Source organism: Canis aureus, chromosome 14 (genome assembly GCF_053574225.1).
Source record: "Canis aureus isolate CA01 chromosome 14, VMU_Caureus_v.1.0, whole genome shotgun sequence".
Taxonomy (NCBI): Eukaryota; Metazoa; Chordata; class Mammalia; order Carnivora; family Canidae; genus Canis; species Canis aureus.
This window is the reverse complement of record NC_135624.1, coordinates 31,701,776-31,722,255: the sequence shown is the minus strand read 5'-3', so window position 1 is coordinate 31,722,255 and position 20,480 is coordinate 31,701,776. Positions and strand designations below refer to the sequence as shown.

General features: G+C 34.9%; 1 protein-coding gene and 1 pseudogene across 6 annotated transcripts in view; one reads left to right on the top strand and one right to left on the bottom strand.

Moving 5' to 3' along the window:
* EFR3A (EFR3 homolog A) overlaps positions 1 to 20,480 on the bottom strand; it is a 105,531-nt gene that overhangs the window by 33,097 nt on the left and 51,954 nt on the right. For all 6 annotated transcript variants that reach the window (XR_013351855.1, XR_013351856.1, XM_077847274.1 and 3 more), the window contains 7 exons: positions 15,790 to 15,868; positions 11,908 to 12,043; positions 11,032 to 11,199; positions 6,087 to 6,201; positions 4,844 to 4,895; positions 1,926 to 2,098; positions 1,201 to 1,276 (listed from right to left, as the gene is read on the bottom strand). Coding sequence is in view for 4 of the 6 variants with exons in the window: in XM_077847274.1 (XP_077703400.1) it covers positions 1,201 to 1,276; positions 1,926 to 2,098; positions 4,844 to 4,895; positions 6,087 to 6,201; positions 11,032 to 11,199; positions 11,908 to 12,043; positions 15,790 to 15,868 (799 nt within the window). In the remaining 2 variants the exon portion in view is untranslated. The remainder of the gene's footprint in view (positions 1 to 1,200; positions 1,277 to 1,925; positions 2,099 to 4,843; positions 4,896 to 6,086; positions 6,202 to 11,031; positions 11,200 to 11,907; positions 12,044 to 15,789; positions 15,869 to 20,480) is intronic.
* LOC144283856 (U2 spliceosomal RNA) lies at positions 6,875 to 7,049 on the top strand (annotated as a pseudogene).

Here is a 20,480-nt window from a genome sequence, read left to right as displayed (position 1 = left end):
GTTGGAAAGAGCTAATGCCTCTGGCCCTATTTATTAGCTACTGTTTTCATACACAATATAGCCAACTTTAAAGAATTATTTTACTTACATTAATTCAGTAACTGTTATTTTATAATTCAATTTTCAAATAAATTTCCTAAACTGTAGGGACATTAACTTGAAACACACAAATCAATAGTAATAGAGCAAAATAAAAGATACTGACAGGGACAAAGCATGGTTTAGAAATGAGCCAAAGAACATGGATTATAGATATCTGCACCTATCTTCCTATGGGGCTCTCTGCTTGTTGTTCCCTGCACCTCTAAAGACCCAGGCTCACTTATCTACCAAGACTGGGATTATCATGAGGCCAGTTGGCAAGTGTGTCATAGATACTGCTGTGCATCTCAAAGTTGAGCTCGGAATCTGGCAAATAGGGACACCTTGGTGGCTCAATGGTTGAGGCTTTGGCTCAGGGCGTGATCCCAGTTTGGGGATCGAGTCCCACATCAGGCTCTGTATGAGGATCCTGCTTCCCCCTCTGCCTATGTCTCTGTCTCTCTCTCTGTGTCTCTCACAAATAAATAAAATCTTAAAAAAAAAAAAAAAAAAAGAATCTGGCAAATACTAAGTGCTTAAGCTTTGAATGAAGAATATGCAGAAAGATTATACAATATGCTAAATAACTTTAGGTGTTGTGATTTTCTAAATTCAGCTACTTGCCAACAGACATATCAAATTCAACTGACCATAATGGTAATCTAGGTACATATTACTTTTAAGGGCAGAGATCTGCCTATCTGATCTTTATATCCCAAATAATGCACAGAACAAAGCCAAATACACTGTAAAAAAACATAAAACACTCATTATATTTATTTATTCACTGGTGATAAGTATTTTCAAAAACATGAAGCCATTAAAAGTGGAATCAGTGTGTGTGCCTAGGGTGGAGAAGAGTGCAGACAGAAATTACAGGAAAACATTTTACTCAAAGCAAGAATTTAGAACTATTGCAGCATCCACCAATGCTTAAACACAGGCCAGAAGAGACACCATCAAGAATGTTATGGTAATATGGAAAGCTAAAGATGGTAGCTTGAGATTTCCAACTCCAAAATCCAATGGCTTCTTTTCAAGGTCACAGATCAATATAAAACTAACAATTCAAACAGCTATAACTTCTATCATGCATTATTTTTAAGAAAATAATCTTACCTTTTTCATGAAACTTGTGTCTTGTCTACAAATTTTTTCTCTTTTTATCTTTAGGTCAGCTACATCTGGTATTATTCTAGAGACAATATATAATTTTTAATGAACAATACATTTAGTACATATCATGTCTTCTTAGGCAAATTATAATTATACTTAGGAATTTGAACTATTTATATTTAACACATTTCAATGAGCATTTGAAGTAATCCTATATGTAATGATACTATTGAATTACCAGATAAGTAGGGGAATTTCATAAATTCATCTTGACTCCTTGTCATTCCTAAGTTTAAAGCAAAACCAAAATAAAATTCATGTAACTAGTGACTACTAGATGAGATCTCTGAAAGTACATTAAAAGACCTTTGAACATATTAACCAAAATATAATAATTAAATTGTCTCAATACCAATTAAATGAAACTTTGAATAAAACTTGAAAATCTGAGGGATGCCTGGGTGGCTCAGTGGTTGAGCATCTGCCTCCTCCAGCTCAGGCCATGGACTCTGGGATCCAGTACTACATTGGGCTCCAGTACTACATTGGGCCTGCTTCTTCCTCTGCCTATGTCTCTGCCTCTCTCTTTGTGTCTCTCATGAACAAATAAATAAAATCTTTAAAAAAAAACTAAAAATCTGAAATTTAAAAAATCATAATACTTGAATATATTAATGTGGGAATTTAAAAAACATTATCATTAAGCCTATTTCAAAATGGCCCAATACCTGATCCCTCGAAGTTTTGCCCTATTGTCATGGCGATCCATGAGATTATGCATTACTTCCAAGACTAACTGTCTCAGTTCATAGTCTTCCATGAGGGATGGTGATAACAAAGGATCCAGAAAAGATCCAGGCAGTGCAGTAACAATTGTTTTTGCTTTGTATCCAGAGGTTACCTGATTATTGGGAAGAAAAACAGAAACAAAAAACCTTTGTCATGAGTCCTTCGGTAAAATTTTTTAAACTGTTTTATAAAATCCATAAATTTAGGGAAACAGCAAGTATGAACATAGTCTGAATGAAAAACAAAAAGGATATTTATAAGGTAATGAGGATTTTGGGGTGCCTGGGTAACATAGGTGTCGGACTCCTGGTTTCTGCTCAGGTCATGATCTCAGGGTCATGTGATCAAGCTCCATGCTCAGCATGGAATCTGCTTAAGAAAGAGTCTCTTCTTTCTCTCCTGCCCCCTCCCACTGTGCTCTCTCTCTAAAATAAATGGATCTTAAAAAAAAGTAATGAGGACTTTAGTGACTTTATAAAAACATCATAATAAGAATAATAAAATTAGGGGATCCCTGGGTGGCGCAGCGGTTTAGCGCCTGCCTTTGGCCCAGGGCGCGATCCTGGAGACCCGGGATCGAATCCCACGTCGGGCTCCCGGTGCATGGAGCCTGCTTCTTCCTCTGCCTGTGTCTCTGCCTCTCTCTCTCTCTCTCTGTGACTATCATAAATAAATAAAAATTAAAAAATAAAAAAAAAAAAAAAAAAGAATAATAAAATTAATAAAAGCACATATTTACCATGTGCCAAACACAAGTCTAAGCACTGTATGAGTATTAATTTCCTCTTCGCCACATCTCTATGACAGAGGCATCGATATGTATCCCCATTTTGTAACAGAAAACAGGCTCAGAATGGTCAAGAATCTGTGAGATGGTAGTCAGTACTAAGTGGATACAAGGTATTATTAGGTAGCAAATAGTACAGGTATGAATGGTAATTTTAAATTGTCAAATTATTCTTTTATTTTAAAATAAGCAGTTTAGGTTACCAGGAATACATTTTTATTTTGGAAAGATGTATTTTATTACTTGATTTGACATTTCTGAACGTATGCCTATCTTCTGAATTTAAAGCTTTTAAAGAGCACATACTGAATGCTCTTTAAAATGCTATGAAACATTTTAACTATACCATACAGACATCCATTCAGGTGACTCTGGTACAATTAGGATTAGAGACAAGATGATTTACTCAGGGTATTTGTTTAATTAAAAGGCTCAGAAACAAAGAAATTTCAGGTGGGAAGTCTCTATTTATATTCAGGATTACAAATGATTATGAGCATTTGTATTTGGGCACTTATTACAGGATGGAGGTGATTTTACAAATGGGCAAGGAATTTGGTAGGACAACTGTTGCTCGCCTAGAAGAATTAAAAACATATTCAAGTCTCACACCACATACAAAAATAAACTTCAAATACCTAGCTATGGGAAGTCAAATTTTAAAAACTTCTGTTAAAAAAAATAAACAAAATGTGTTCATATTTTAAGAGTAGGCAAAAGTTCTTAAACAAGATACAAATAAAAAAGCACAAAACACATACAAAAGGATTGACAGATCTGGCTATATTAGATTTAAAACTTCTATATGGCAAGTACCATAACCAGAGTTAAAAATGAAACACAAGAGATATTTCTGTACTAATCCCTAGCAATAAAATATTTATTTAAAAAAAGGGATCAGGACACCTGGGTGGCTCAGCGGTTGAGCGTCTGCCTTTGGCTCAGGGTGTGGTCCCAGGGTCCTGGGATTGAGTTCCATATCAGGCTCCCTGCAGGGAGCTTGCTTCTCCTTCTGCCTGTGTCTCTGCCTCTCTCTCTGTGTCTCATGAATAAATAAAATCTTTAAAAAAAGCGGGGAGGGATCATATAAAGATTTCCTAAAACAAATTTAAAAGATAAAGATTTGGAAAGGGGGGAATCCCTGGGTGGCTCAGCGGTTTGGCGCCTGCCTTTGGCCCAGGGCGCGATCCTGGAGTCTGGGGATCGAGTCCCGCATCAGGCTCCTGGCATGGAGCCTGCTTTCTGTGTCTCTGCCTCTGTCTATCATGAGTAAATAAATAAAATCTTAAAAAAAAAAAAAAAAAAAAGATTTGGAAAGGACACACATTCCAAATAATCAGCTCCTACTTTGTTCTTGGCATTATACTAGATAGAGTTAAATCAAAGATGAAAATAAGGGGCACACAGGGCTCAGTTGGTTAAGCATCCGCCTTCCGTTCAAGTCATGATCCCAGGGTCCTGGAATAGTGCCCCACATGGGGGTGGGGTGGGGTTCCTGCTCAGCAGGGAGCCTGCTTCTCTGTCTCCTTTTGACCCTCTGACTCATGCTCTTGCTCTCTCTCTCAAATGAATTAAAAAATCTTTTTAAAAAAGATGAAAATAATCATAACTAGAGGTCATCACATTTTAAATATGCTGTTACTTTTTAGCTCTTCATAGTTGAATTATTTTCCAAATGAGAAATCATTATTTGGTGAGTATATGAAGAAAATAGCATGATTTGTACAAAGAACGTGGTTTCACATCCAAGTTCTAGTCTTCAGCTTATTGTCCTTGGAGAACCTCTTTCACTCCTCCTACTCCAAGTCAATGAGCCCAGGCATCTTCGTGTGTATAAAAACACAATACTTGCTATCTTCTGTATGTTTTATCATTATGAAGATAAATAAGATGACAGGAGATGTGAGGAATAAACAGTAATACAATAAAAATTTAAGTATATAAGCCATAGGAAAAAACTAACCATAAGCAGTATTTTACAATATAAGAGAAAAGTGGATAATGTGAAGCTATTTTTTCAACCTCTTCAACGATGTTAAGTGTATTCTTCACTTATTTTAAAGGCCTTACCATAAGTAAAGATCTCAGCAACATTATCTGAATCCGCCTGGTTCCCAAATCCCTAAGATACACAAAATACTGGTATTATCTTATTAGTAGTAATTCAAATTAACATTATTTCATTTACTTATATTACCTAATTTTAAAACTCTATTCATTTTGATTAAATACATTGTTTCCAAACCAGCTAAAGTCATGACTCACTTTATACTCATCAATTTCATATGAATTAAAGAGTTCTATGTAGAAAACAAAAAATTCAGACAAAAAATTAAAAAGCTATTGGCTCTCAAAACAGTACAAATGATGTGAAAATTCAATAATTCAATCGATTACATGAACACACAATGAAACAACCCCAATTAAAAGACACTGCAAATTTGAGAATATACTTACCATGAATATAAATGGCAAACATAATATCTATTTAACATGTATCAATAAGCAGTTATGAACAGATAATTTTTAAAAAGCTAACAAATGGAAAAAGGTTATCTAATTAGTGGTCAAAGAAATATAAATTAAATAAGACTATCATTTCTTTATTAAATTAAAAACTCACAAATATCTCCAAACTAAAGCTTTAGCATGTTGTAAAATCAAATCAAACTATAAAATGAAGCCAAAAAATATGATCTTTAAAAATCACTTTCAGTTCTAGAATTCAAAGAATAAGTCAACATTTGACAAAACTGACATTCATCTTTAAAATCTTTATAAGAAACTTGAAGCCGTACCACATATTATGTATGTATATAGACAACGTCCAGGATAAATTAACCTTCAATCTAGTTAATGTAAGACAGAAAATTTGAGAATTTATGATATACTGAAAACTGATTCTGAAAACTGATTGTGTAAAATCAGGCAATGGTAATACAACTGCTTAGCAATCTGGGCAGCCCTGGTGGCACAGCAGTTTAGTGCTGCCTACAGCCCGGGGTGTGATCCTGGAGACCCAGGATTGAGTCCCACATCGGGCTTCCTGCGTGGAGCCTGCTTCTCCCTCTGCCTGTGTCTCTGCCTCTCTCTTCGCTCTCCCTGAATGAATAAATAAATAAATCTTTAAAAACAAACAAACAAACAAAAACAACTGCTTAGCAATCTAGTGCCACAAAAATAATGTTTTCCATAGGATTTTTATGATGAATGATTTAAAAAAAAAACATTTTATAACATTAAGATGAAATTTAGCCCAAGATGATATTAAAATTTATAGTTTGAGAACATAGGGAAAACTACATACGCATACCCTAGTTGACTGATATCCAAAGTATGGGTTGATGTTCCAAAAACAGGTACTTTCCCCATAATGAACATCATGATTTCTGACCTCTGATAATCTGGTAGGTTACTTCCAAAAAATCCTATGAAAATATTAAGATAAAGTTAAGATAAATTTTACTAATTAAAAGTTATTTTTCCATAACACAAAATCATAATATATTTTAACCAAAGCTTTCAATATGTGGTAAAACAATGTCTTTAAGTCATATATATTACTCTAAAGTCCTTTTCTGTTCTCCCTTCTTGTCACTTGCTCTGCTGGCCGTGTGCTCCCCTGTGCCCATCGTAGCCATGCCTCACGGAATTGAAGAAATCAAGGACTTTCTGCTCATGGCCAGGCAAAAGGATGCCATATCCATCAAGATCAAGAAAAGTAAAGATAACATGAAATGTAAAGTTCAATACAGCAGACACCTTTATACCTCAGCCATCACAAAGAGAAACTGAAGCAGTCCCTGCCCCTAGGTTTGGGGTGAAGGAGCTGAAATGAACTTGGCACACTGATTTGAACTGCATTAAAATTTTAAAAATTAAAAAAAAAAAAACTTTTAAGGTACTCTAATTTCTTTTGTTCAAAATCATTTACTCATGTATAGCGTAAGATGTGTATAACAGACTAACACATAAAACAGTAAATGTCTAAAAAAGTATTTTGCATATGGTTTATGATGGTAAACCATCATCAATTTGAGTTGGACTTTTAGAAAACAGAAAAAAAAACCTCTGGTAGTGTTTCTTAAGAAACTCTTGTTCATCGCTTCTCGGCCTTTTGGCTAAGATCAAGTGAAGAAACTCTTGTTCATATATTGTGAGCCTAAATTCTTGTTCTGGTAAGAAAGTCAGTAATGAGGCCAAATTTTGGTGAAGAAGTCAAAAATTAGGTCACAATACTTTGGCTTCCTACAATTGCTAAAATGCTGTAGAATATCATTACAATGAGCCAGGTTTACAATCTACCCAGTGGGTTAATTCAATATATATAATTCAACTAACACACACACACACACACACACAAAATCCCACAAAATGTTATTTACTTGTCATTTTTCTCATGTACTCTTACATCTTGTGGATATTAAATGTATTTGCTGTAGTTTTTTACTTCTTAGTCTAGAAGACTTAAAACATTTAATTATCACTTACTCAAACTTCAAACTTTGTTGTTTCATTGAAAAATGAGAACAGGTACTGAATCATGCTGGTTTTGTTCATTTCTCAAAATGCAACATAATCATTACAAAAACCTCATTTTCAATGCTTATTTAAGAATAAATTAGTTTTTCAATTTAACTCTTCAGCTATTATTATAGGAATGAATAATCTATGCAAACTAAAATTGTTCTATTTATCATCTGATTAGATCTGGGGATAAAAGTCATTTCCTATTATCACACACTTCAGCAAGCAAAAATCTCATGATCTTAACATTGTGCAATCCACATAAAGTATATTATTCTAACACTTCAGGAGCATTATCTATGGTGTTAAGAAACTATTTTGTATTTGGATCCTCACAACAACCATATGAGTCTAGGAACTACTTCTTATTAACCTCAGTTACCACTTGTGGGAATGAGGATTAGAGAGGGTAAGAACTCAAACCAAAAAACTAGACAGCTGGCAGCCCTGAGGGTTCAGCGGTTTAGTGTTACCTTCAGCCCAGGAAGTGATCCTGGAGACCCAGGATCGAGTCCCATGTCAGGCTCCCTGCGTAGAGCCTGCTTCTCCCTCTGCCTATCTCTCTCTCTGTGTTTCTCATGAATAAATAAATAAAATCTTAAAAAAAAAAAAACAACTACACAGCTAACAGTAAGGCCTGAGGTGTGGGCTATTCATTTCCAAAGCCTATGTTATCATTATTCTCTCTTTCCTCCCTGTAAGGTACTTTTAACTTTCCAAGAACCCAATTAGATATGTTGCTAATCACCATGCAAAACTAGACACGGATTTTCTGTTCCAAGCAACCCAGTCATTAACATGAGGGCATCAAGTTTCCAACATAATCAACTGTGAGGAGAGTCCTGAAAGGAATTAATTTTCTGAGCCCACTATTTGTGTTTGAACCACTGGGTGGAAGTGCTGAGGAGCCCCACCTAATCCCCAACTGGAAAGAACACTGCAGGGAGCTAGGTTCTTGATCACTGTAAAAAAAAAAAAAAAAAAAAGAATTTGGCCGCCAGCCTCATATCTTCAAGTGCCAAAGGCACAGCAGCCCTGCTCCCTAGTCCAACAGCAATATCCACACAACCTGGTAACTATCTAAGTATTGAAAACTTCTAAAAGAAAATATTGAGGAAATCAGAAATCCGATTAAACAAAAATCTTACTCACTGTGCCACACTGCACTTCTTTTCTCTCATTTTAATTTCCACATGTTATTTTGAATGTGTTATGTCACAGAAATATTGCTTGAGTTTACTGCATATATATTTTATAATAAAATACTTGAAAAAATAAATATTCTGGAGTGAAAGACCAACAGTGAATTCACTGGAATTCACTAAAGCAATTTAATTCTGTGAAGACAGGAATAGCTGATTTATTATCTTAAAATATCACAGAAAATCCATAAATCCAAATAAATTTAAGAATCACCATAAAAGTTACATTTACCATTTACTATACACTGATCTAATTGGTTTAAGAATACCAAAAATATCTCTGCTATACTGAGATTCCATGGTAATACTGGACTTCATTATGTTTTGTATTTTCACTCCAAAATCTTAAGCACCTATTATGTTTTACTGTGCTGAATAAGACACACCTGGGCCTTTGCCCTCATGAGGATAATTTCTGCACACATAAGATCATAGCTAGGTAAAATAGAGGTATAGCACTAAGCAGATAAACTACCTGCATCACAAAATCCTAGTATGGGGCCTGCTACATACACATTCAATATGTAAGTGCTGAATGCTGGATGCATAATGCATATATGCATATCCATAAAACTTCAGAAAGAAGATAAAAAAGAAACTTTATATTACATATTCCAAAGGACTACTTAAATAAGTAGCCCCCATACAGAAAAATTATCCAGATAAAAGATATAAACTGGGCTCCAAAATAAAATATGACTTTATTTTTAGCAGAAACTATTAGCAACCATTAGAAATTAGGCACTAAACCCCAGGGATACAACTCAATTTTGAAATTATTACAGAAATCACGTAGTGACACTAAAACGTGATCTGGGTATTCTAAAGATATTAGGAGGGGAAGGTTAAAGGAGAATAGGAGTGTGCTTACTTAAATTTGAATTAAATTTATATTTTACTTTAATACAGTCAGATCACTCTATTTCCCCCCAAAAAAAATTTTTTTTAAAGGAAGTTCTTTACACTTTTACTGTACTTTAGTCATGTTTTTAAGAAAAAAAAAAAAATGAAATTAAAGCCAAAGGCATCGGTACCCATAACTTGGTTTCTAATATCAGTCCCCAGTAAAATAAACCACAGCACTTTGAGAAATGACGGATTCCATGGCTGCAGCAGGAAATATAAAATGAGCCTGAAACAGCTTAAACCAGTAAGGCTATGCTCAAAAGAAATGGGGAAAAGTTACAAAGACATGGAAGATGGGAGTTCCAACTGGCCAAATCTAAGACAATTTCAGCACCAAAATAAAACAATAAATACAGAATGAATTATGAAGCATGAAAATATAAATCCATAAGCTCATGCCAATAATAAAGATATAAATACCCGCATTCCTACATACATACACAGGGAAGAAAAAGGGATTCCTGCTCACCGCAGAACACTGAGTGCCACCTGACAGCTGTGGAGGGAGTGCGGAATTTGAAAACCATCCATTTGCAACATGACAGTAAAGACAGGTTCAGGTAAAAATTATGAATGGTTACTAAATTCATGGGGAGGTTTGGGTGAAGAGCAGAATATCCACATGGTCTAAAAGCACATCCTCAAAGATGGCTTATTGTTTATAAGGATAAAAACTGAAACCGTACAACAGAGAAACAGAACACTTGGATCAAAATTCACATCACCAATGAGAAGCAAAAGTACACTGTGTACCTCTCTGTACGCAATCATCCAAGAACCTTATCCCTTATGTAGCATTCAGCCAAGGAATGAGCAAACACCAAACCCAAAAGAGGAAAAATTTTTGGATGGGGGTGGTATGCTCTTAAAAACCCCCGTATCAGTACTTGACGGGATGAGCACTGGGTGTTATTCTATATGTTGGCAAATTGAACACCAATAAAAAATAAATTTATAAAAAAACAAAACTGTATCATAACTGAAAAGAACTTAAGACTAAAGGAACTTAAGTATTACAACTAAATGCAATTTATGATCCTAGACTGAATCCTGGACATAAGGAAAAAGATGCTCTAAAAAAAAAAGTATTAGGTCAAATGACAAAACTACAATATGGAAGTCTGATTCATGTACTATGTCAATGTTAAATTCATGGATGTTGGTAAGTATATTCTGGTTACATAAGAAAGAATCTTATTCTTTGGAAAAATACTCTATGGTAAGAGACCATGATGCATATGCACTTAGTGTCTTAGTGGTTTAGGGATAAATGAGGATGTATGTATGTATCTGTGTGTGTGTGTGTGTATAATGTATATATATGTACACATAATGTACACACAAATATACATACATGCACACATGGAGAAATGGAGAGAGGGAAGGAGGAAAAGAAACAACATAAATGATAAAATAAATGGCATACAGGATTAACAGATGAATCTGGGTGAAGGATATACAGTGTTCTTTGTCCTATTATGTTTATTTTTGGAATGTAAGTTTTTTAAAAGTCTAAAGCTACAATTCACTTTTGATTAATGCACTGTTAGAGACAAATATCCTTCAGTGAGAGCTTTTTAATCACTGTTTTACATAAAGTTTTTAAAAGTGAAATGTACTCACCTATTGTTTGGATGATAGCATTCTGCACAATCTTCTCATCATTGTCTTTGGAACTTGAGTTTAAGCTGGCACTGCCTACAGATCCCCCCTGTAAATCATTTGCTTCAAATTCAACACTGAGACGCAGATGCTTCAGGAGGGTGTTAAAGACTTCCAGCACTGTGGGTCCTGGAAATGAACACTAATGTGAGCTTTTCCAGTATTATACACTCAAAACCAATTCCTCCACACTACCACACATTCTAGCCAAATAAGCGATGCATTATTTTGCTCTTACCAACCCGCTTTCCATGCCTGGTTTGCACTCTGGTTTTCTTATGATATGCAAGCAAATTCTGCCCTGAATTACAGCATTTGATAGAAATAATAACATTTGGATCTATATCCTCCCAAATGTCTAGTACATAACTGGTTTTCAAGTTCTTTATTAGAAAAAAGGAGGGGGACCCCTGGGTGGCTCAGTGGTTGAGCATCTGCCTTCAGCTCAGGTCATGATCCCCAGGGTCCTGGGATTGAGTCCCGCATCGGGCTCCCCGCAGGGAACCTGCTTCTCTCTCTGCCTATGTCTCTGCCCCTCTCTCTCTGTGTCTCTAATGAATAAATGAATAAAATTAAAAAAAAAAAAAAAAGAAAAGAAAAAAGGAGGAAGGGGAGACTGATATAGAGGAAAGGCTTAAGTGTGCATTAAAGAAGTCTGAGAGTCATCAAGGGAGCCCAAAATTTCAAGAGAAATTATAGCACATTTAAAAACATTAAAGTATTTTTAAAGAGTTTTCTATACACTGCTGTATCTACTGAAAAAAAATCTACAATAGATTACTGCATTAATTTTTTTGTTTTAGGTTTTTTTGTTTTGTTTTGTTTGCTGACACTCACCTATGGAACCCTTAGCAGCAATGGCAACAGCCTCTAATAGAACCTGGATGATACCTGCTCGAACCCGTGGAGAATCTTTTTTACGAGCATCAAGGTGTCCTAGGATCTCCTGAATTACATGGTGAGAATACTGAGCCTAAAAGAAGCAAAACAGTACACAAAGATGTACGAATAGTTATATGCATACTGATAGAATTCCTAAGAAGGGAAAATCATATGTCCCTTAAATGTCCAACTGCCGGAGACGTATACTCATGTCACAGAAAAATATGTAGCCATTAAAAAACACACTTTTCAAGAATAAACTGGGATACTAGAAAACATTTATAATACCCTGTATGAAAAAAGTTACAAAATACTATGATTAATGAAATTTAATCAGTTCTTTAAAACAATATATAGGACTAGAATTATATACACCTAAATATTGACAGTGCCCAGGATTCATACCAAGTTTTTATTCTCTTCACACTTCTCTGTAATTTCAAAGAACATTTATATACTCTTATAATTTGATAATAGGACAAATATTTAAAATAAACAGATTATGATATTTACAGCACTTCTCTCTTACCCAAACTAGATAAATATTATTTCTCATTATGGATACCTAACAATGCTAAACAGTCAAAACTCCCATCTCATCAAAAGCCAATATGAAAATGAAAATGAAAATGTTATCAGTGTATACCTGATTAAATTTAAATCAAGGAAATATTGGAAGATTTGCAATTTTACAAAGGCAATTTTATCATAAATAAATTTGATCAATCACAATGAACGATATTGAGGCCTAAATCTAAAATAAGATAGCTAGAAAATGTTTACTACAATGAATATTTTCTTACTTCTTTTTTTTTTTAAGAGAATAGCAAAGTTTTGGTGGTGGTTGTTTTTTTTTTTTTTTTTTTTTTTTTTTTTAAACTAGTAACTACACCCAGAAGTCACGAGTGGGTCTACTACTAGGCTGTAAAAAAACAAAAACAAACAAAATGGGCTATGGCCCTGAATCTCCATGTCTGTGTTTGCTTGCCCTCAGGCCCCACCGCTCTGTTTTCACACTGGTGACTTTTCTAGCCTTTGGAATGGGTTGTTTTATGTCAAAAGCAGTGTCCAACACATAATGGCTACTCTGCTCAAAAGCAAAAAGAATCTCCCTCCACCTCTATCAACATAACCAAATTTGCCATCAAGTATTTCTGGTATTTATCACAATACATCTACTTTTATAACAACCCAAGGTAAACATTTTCACATTTACTTTCTGTAACATAAAAAGAGATGAATCCCAGACAGACAGACACACACGTACACAAAACCTGAAACGGAACTTCTTGCCAAGAAAGCTGTATGCTTCTCATGCATGAGCCTCACGGTAGGGTCTGTCTTACAAATACAATGGCAATTTGACTTATTGTCTAAACCAGGACACTTCAGAGAGTGAGTATTAATAACTACATAAAGCAGGGCTATCCTAAGCAAAGCATAGCACCTGTCCACAAGAGCTCAAGAATTCCACCTTGGATGAAAAGTGTATGGAGTGATAGGAACAAAACTACAATGATGTTAATTATACTAAACACTGAAAGTTCCTCACGCAGTTTTACTGAGCTATTGTGTACCTATGGTAAAACTCACCCTCACACTGAAGTTTAGAGCAATATTGTTGGATGTGTAGCCTTTAAGAAGCAACATAATAGGGTGGTTATTTGAATATAAGCCCTGGAGTCAGATTTGCCCAAATTCAAATTTGGGCTGCATCATTTAATAGCTTAATAGCGTACGGCTTAAGAGAGAATTACTTAACTTCTCTAAACCTCAGTTTTCCTCATCTACAATATTTAGAAAATAAAAACAGTTATTTCGTAGAATCGTTGTGACACATGAATTCATTTGTGAAAGGAACCTAAAATTGTATCTACTACAGTTCAATTTAGCCATTATTACTTACTCTTTAATTGGTGACTCCTGGAATAATATGTTACTGCAACATTAAACAAACAAAAATGACAACAGAAGAACACATTTGATTCAGAAGCAGATGCCAGGCACTGTTCTACCCACTGTATATGTAGTATCACATTTTATCCACACCAGCAGTTCCACTGTACACTTCCCAGTGCAAATGAGGCAGGTTTTTAATTTTAAGTTCAGTAATTTGTAAAAGATCACGCAGAAACTCTAAGGGAGGGCCTAGCTGTGAATCCTAACCCAACCTCAGAGCCCAGCTCTTAAACACAACACCTTATTACCTTCAACAAATCAATTTAGCACAAAGGATGAGCTTTAAATATTTTCCCTTTACCACAAATGCCCTATTATATTTGAAACTACCTGAAATTATGTCTATGTAACCCCTTAGGGATATAAATCCTGGTCAGGCTAGCTAGCTTACTGTGCTGAGAGAGGAAGAAATGTTACTTCAGAATGATTCCCATAAACAATTTTATGGTAAACAGCAATTAAAACAAATTTATTACAAGTTTTAATTGTATCAAGATAAGTCTTACTAAACAGAAATTCTCATTCTACTGGGTACTACTATTTAACCTGTGATCAATGGACTTATAAAACATGCTGTACTTAAAGCTATGTCCAGAGAAATGCTGTGGACCAGGAGTTTCTTAATCTTTAATCAATAAGTATTTATTGATTCTTTGACTTTATCACTTTATTTTGTGCAAAAGACTTGTAAGGTGACAGATCTTTAATAAACTACTACAGTAATCATTTTACAATATATACATATATCCAATCATATGTTGTACATCTTAAAGCCACACAATGTTATATGTCAATTATGACTCAATAAAACTAGAAAAATAAATTTTTGATATTATCCTACTACATCCAAAGCAGCTTTATAGTAACTACCACTTATCAAAAACCCACATTATGGTATGCTAACTTTAACTTACTGGTTGGTTTAGACCAAACCTTGTGGAACAGAATGACCAGAATCTGAACCGTGATTTTGCATTCTACCTGTGTTCCCTTTAGTGCCATACCTGACCTCTCTAAACATCAGTTTCCTGATCTGCAAAAGGAGAATAATCACAGTATCTATTATAAAAAATGAGGATTCAAAACAAGAGAGCAAGTAAGTTATGTACACAGTACCTAGTACAACTGGCTCTTGATAAAATGGTATTTCTATTTTAAAAATATAAATGATCCATTCAATGCATGCATTAAAGTTTTCTTTTCAGAAATGAGAAAACTAGAACTCAGAGGGACTGAATAATTTGCCCAAGTTCACACAACCAGTAAACCGCACATCTAGGATGTGAATCCTGGTATGACCTATAGTAAAAGCCATGCTGCTTTCTTACTATCTTATCTCCTTTGATTGAACGATGACTTTTCAGGGCATAAAAAATATAGAATGTGTTTAAAAAAAAAAAAAAAAAGGACTTAAAATCTCCACTTGAATTAAGAGCCACCTGGGTCTGTTCAGGTTTCCAGGAGAACCAAGTTGTGGTCCTCTGTAGTAGATAAGAGTATCTCATCATGAGGTTCTATTAAGGCTAGAGGAGTTAACACACGCACTATCACACAGTAAAAACTCAATAAATACTAATTATTATCAGCTATATGCTACTGTAATAAATTTCAATTCCAATATCAGTTTATCAGTGAAATATAAACACAATAAATATATTCAAATAAATGAACAATAAACAGCATCACGAGATCTTTTACTTCTTTTTATTAAGTATCTTTTCATCTTGGCAAATAAGAAAATAAGTGGTAAATAAAATGAGACAAAAAACTAAATTAAGAACATGTACATTTTACAGTGTTCTAGAACTCTGATATGTTTATTGACACAAAATCAAAATTACTTATATAAATATGATAAATACTTAAACCAATCCTTACCTGAATGGAATACATTATAATTTTAAAGCAGTGAACTGCAAATTCATTGGGATCCCATAGTTTGTGATGGTCTAAATGCCTGTAATTAACAAGAAAATTACTTTAAGTGTTCCTTTTTTTTATTACATTCTTCCTCTAGCACCCCAAACAATATGTAAAATTTATCCTAGAATGTAGCAGAGAAAAGCAAAGGAATAAAAACAATGTGTTAGGAGAGCTTAAGAGCTTGAAGTCAGGAGGGAGAAGACCCAAGACGCCTCTAGCCAGAGTTTCAGAAGAACAAAGATCTAATGAGAATAAGCTCCATTTGAGGAGCCAATGACTGAGATTTTTTCCTTCTTTTTTTTTTTTTTTTGACTGAGATTTTTTCTAATTAAAAACAGCCAACCAACGATCAAACCCCTAATCCTCAGGTTCAGGAATCTCATCAAGATAAAGACAAGGTCCAAGAGGGACAACAACTCACCTCTAAAGGAAACAGAACTAGATTCCCAGGTAACTCACCAAGAGCAACAAGAGAAGCCAGAGAATAGGATAATACCCTCAGAGTACTGATCTGCTAATTCAGCTTAGTATTATTTGCTAAGCAAAACTTTCAATGTGGATAAAATGAAGACATGCGATAAAGCAATTTCTAGAGGATTTACTTTAGAAGGAGGGAAAAAAATGATTCCAGAATAAAAAACAGAAAGGCAAAAAGGAATGCTGAGCAACAGAACCAAACATACAAGTTAAAACACACACATACACTAATACAATATCTAATTTGTGAAACTGAAAAATATTCTAGCCAAAAGTAGCTATTAAGACAAAAGCATTTAACCTTTTATTCCTAAAGAAGAAAAAGAAAATATTAAACTTTACACCAAAAAACTGAATGTTAAACTTTGAATATTATATAAAAATGAATGTTATATTTCCTAAGAACCATTCGAAGCAGAAAAATTACAAGGGCAGCCTGGGTGGCTCAGCTGTTTAGCACCGCCTTCAGTCCAGGAGATGTGATCCTGAGCTGAGACCCGGAATCAAGTCCCACATCAAGTTCCCTGCATGGAGCCTGCTTCTCCCTCTGCCTCTGCCTCTCTCTTTCTACGTCTCTCATGAATAAATAAATAAAATCTTTAAAAAAAAAAAAAAAAGCTTGTGATTTTAGAAATTGACAGCAAACTAGAGATAAGTGAGAATTTTCTGAAGCCAATAAAAGTTTTCTATTTAAAAAAAAAAAAAAAAAAAAAAAAAAAACCTCAGCAAACGTCATGCTCCATGTTTTACCACTGGCATAGGAATCTTGAAAATTGGGGTCAAACCCCTGCATTTAGATGCCACTTATGAACTATCACTTTACATAAGTGGTTTCACCTCTAGAATTTCAGTGTTCCTATCTGTAAATTGGGGGTAATGACACATTCCTTACAGGGCTGTTGGAATGATTAAACAAGAAGTCATGTGAAAACATGTAGCACAGTGTATGGCACAGAACAGGTAACAAATGTCAGCTTAATCTCAACCAGGTGTAGTATCTTGGGCCCTTTCTAGACAAAATAAATCATATAAAATTAGCATTTAAAATCAAGAACTCAGCTTTGGTGGAATTAATTTTAAATTGTTTTGGTATTGTAATTTCATTTTCTCACGTTGATTCTATCCTTATTTCAGTTTAGTTTTCAAGGAAAGAATTGGTAAATTTGGTTGAATCATTCTTTTGGTTATAGCCTTTCAAGCCATTGGTCTATATGCTGGCAGGTGTTTATATATATTTAAATTTGTAACTAATTTGTCACAATGTTGCTTTAGGCTATCTAATACACAGAAGTAACACGCTGCTCCTATCTCTGGAGGAGAAAAGCAAAGCAATGTTACAGGTCCAGTGTACTGGTTACTTTTGTAAGAAGAGCCCCAACCTATTGGCATGAGCAGAAGTCAAACTGCAATGGAACCAAGCAGCAACTAGATCCTATTTTTTCTGCAAGTTTAGTAGTAAAGGGAAAGGGAGAGGGAGAGGAAAATAATTTCAAATTTATAAGATCAGTGATTCTCAAATCATGTTTCTCAGACCACATGCATCAAAATCACCTTGGCTAAAAAAACACAACAGGCAGATTTCAGGGCTCTCTACTAGGCCCCAGGCCTAAGAACGATGGGACCAAAGATCTTACACATCCCTGAGATTTTTAAGCATAATTAACTTCTGAAAACCACTGTCCTGGACTTATACATACACAATTTACTACTCTTACTATCTTTGCAAAACAGGTGGGGAGTTTTACTTTGAGGAGTCACTGATGCGTAACAAAGAAAAAGTAGAGTCACAAACGCAACTGGGTGAGATCTTTGAAAGTAAAAAATTTCCACTTAATCACTTCTTTTTTTTAAAGATTTTATTTATTTATTCATCACACACACACACACACACACAGGCAGAGATACAGGCAGAGGGAGAAGCGGGCTCCATGTAGGGAGCCCAACGTGGGACTCGATCCTCGGTCTCCAGGATCACACCCCGGGCTTCAGGCGGCGCTTAACCACTGCGCCACTGGGGCTGCCCTACTTAATCAATTCTAAAACTTCTAAAACAAGAACTGGGACAGAATATATTCAGTTCGAATGAAAAATATTTCAATTCCAACAGTATGGACACTAGTAAAAGATCTATAAGCATAGTCAGACTAAGGGGTCAGATGAAATATAAAATTTTCACCTTACTATTCCTTTCAGTAGAAGAACAATTTCACTCAGACTTGAAGAAAAAAGAAAATGCCTTATTTTTATATATGCAAAAATTATGGACACATCATATAATGGCATGCAAAATTTTCAATAATTCATAAAATAAAAAATGTGACTTCAAAGAAATGTCCAGTTTCTCACTTTAAGCTACTTCTAGACAACCAAAGGTCAAACATACCAGTTCACTCTGTTGACTCTGGTGCAAAGCTTTAAGAAACATGAAAAGCTTTTACCTTTTATCACAGCTATTGATATTCTATATCCAAATGTCTAATTTTGTCTCCAAATGTCAAATTTTAATTTTTAAATTTTCTTATAAAATCTTTACAAGTACAGAATCAATCAATGCAAAGAACTTCAAAGTTCAGAGCTATGGGCCATAGCCTTTCATTTGTAAAACATGAATGACAATACCCTCCACTTAACAGGATAACTGCACTGTGCAAATTAAATGAGATAAAGCTAACAAAATCACCAAGCACAGTGTTCACAATGTACAACATCAACTTTAATTTCAATCCTTATCTCTTTTTCCCTGCTACCCTAGCACCCAAAATTTCTGCCCTAGTATTCAATGAGCAATGTTACGTCTGCTCTAAAAAGTCAAGGCTAAGAAGCGCCTGGGTGGCTCAGTTAGCTAAGCATCTGCCTTCGGCTCAGGTCATGATCTCAGGGTCCTGGGATTGAGCCCTGCGTCAGTCTTCTTGCTCAGTGGGAAGTCTGCTTCTCCCTCCCTCAGCTTCTGTATGCCTACAACACTGTCGCGCTCTCTCTCAAATAAATAAAATCTTAAGAAAGAAAAAAAGACTAAATTTTCTAGGTTCAAAACATTCAAAAAGTAATTGTGATAACTGAGTGACCATACCCTACACCAAGATACATCTCTAAATATATGGCACTTTAACCCTAATCTATTAAACTTCTCAAAAATCTTGAGCTGAACGTAGTCCGGTTAAAAAAAATCACAACCATAATTTGCAAAACATGAAATAGGCAATCCTAAGGTTAATAATTTAAAAAGAAATACTGGGACACCTGGGTGGCTCAGAGGTTGAGTGTCTGCCTTTGGCTCGGGTAGTGATCCTGGGTCCTGGGATCCAGTCCCGTATCAGGCTCCCTGCAGGGAGCCTGCTTCTCCCTCTGCCTATGTCTCTGCCTCTCTGTCTCTCTCATGAATAGTCTATTTAAAAATGAAAGAAAGAAAAGAAAAGAAAAGAAAAGAAAAGAAAAGAAAGAAAAGAAAAGAAAAGAAAAGAAAAGAAAAGAAAAGAAAGAAAAGAAAAGAAAAGAAAAGAAAAGAAAAGAAAAGAAAAGAAAAGAAAGAAGAGAAGAGAAAAAGAAAAACCTTAAACTATATAAAGTTAAAAATCTCTGCATATAAAAATAGCCATAGTGGCACCTGAGTGGCTCAGCCGGTTGAATATTCAGATCTTGATCTCAGGGTTGTGAGTTCAAGCCCCATGTAGGCTCCACACTGGCCATGGAGCATACTTAAGAGAAAAAAAAAAAAAAAAGAAAAGGAAGTAGAAAGAAAAGGCAAAACTATTTTACATAGGAATTATTAAAATCATTTATCTTTATACTAATAATTTTTTTTTCAATGCTAAATTAACTTTTTAGGTATATAAAAAAGTATGCAGTAAGAATAGTATTTCGGGATGCCTAGGTGGCTCAGTGGTTGAGTGCCTGCCTTCAGTGCAGGGCATGATCCTGGAGTCCCGGGATCGAGTCCCACATCGGGCTCCCTGCATGGAGCCTGCTTCTCCCTCTGCCTCTCTCTCTGTGTGTTTCTCATAGATAAATAAAATCTTAAAAAAAACAAAACAAAAAAAAACAGTATTTCAATGATATATTAAGTAATTTTTTTTAAGTAAGAGTAAAAATGACAACAGTGTAGCATACTTTGCAAAATTAGTACCTCATAGAAATCTTCCAGTAGTAAGAAAGATTCGTTTCCTAACGGG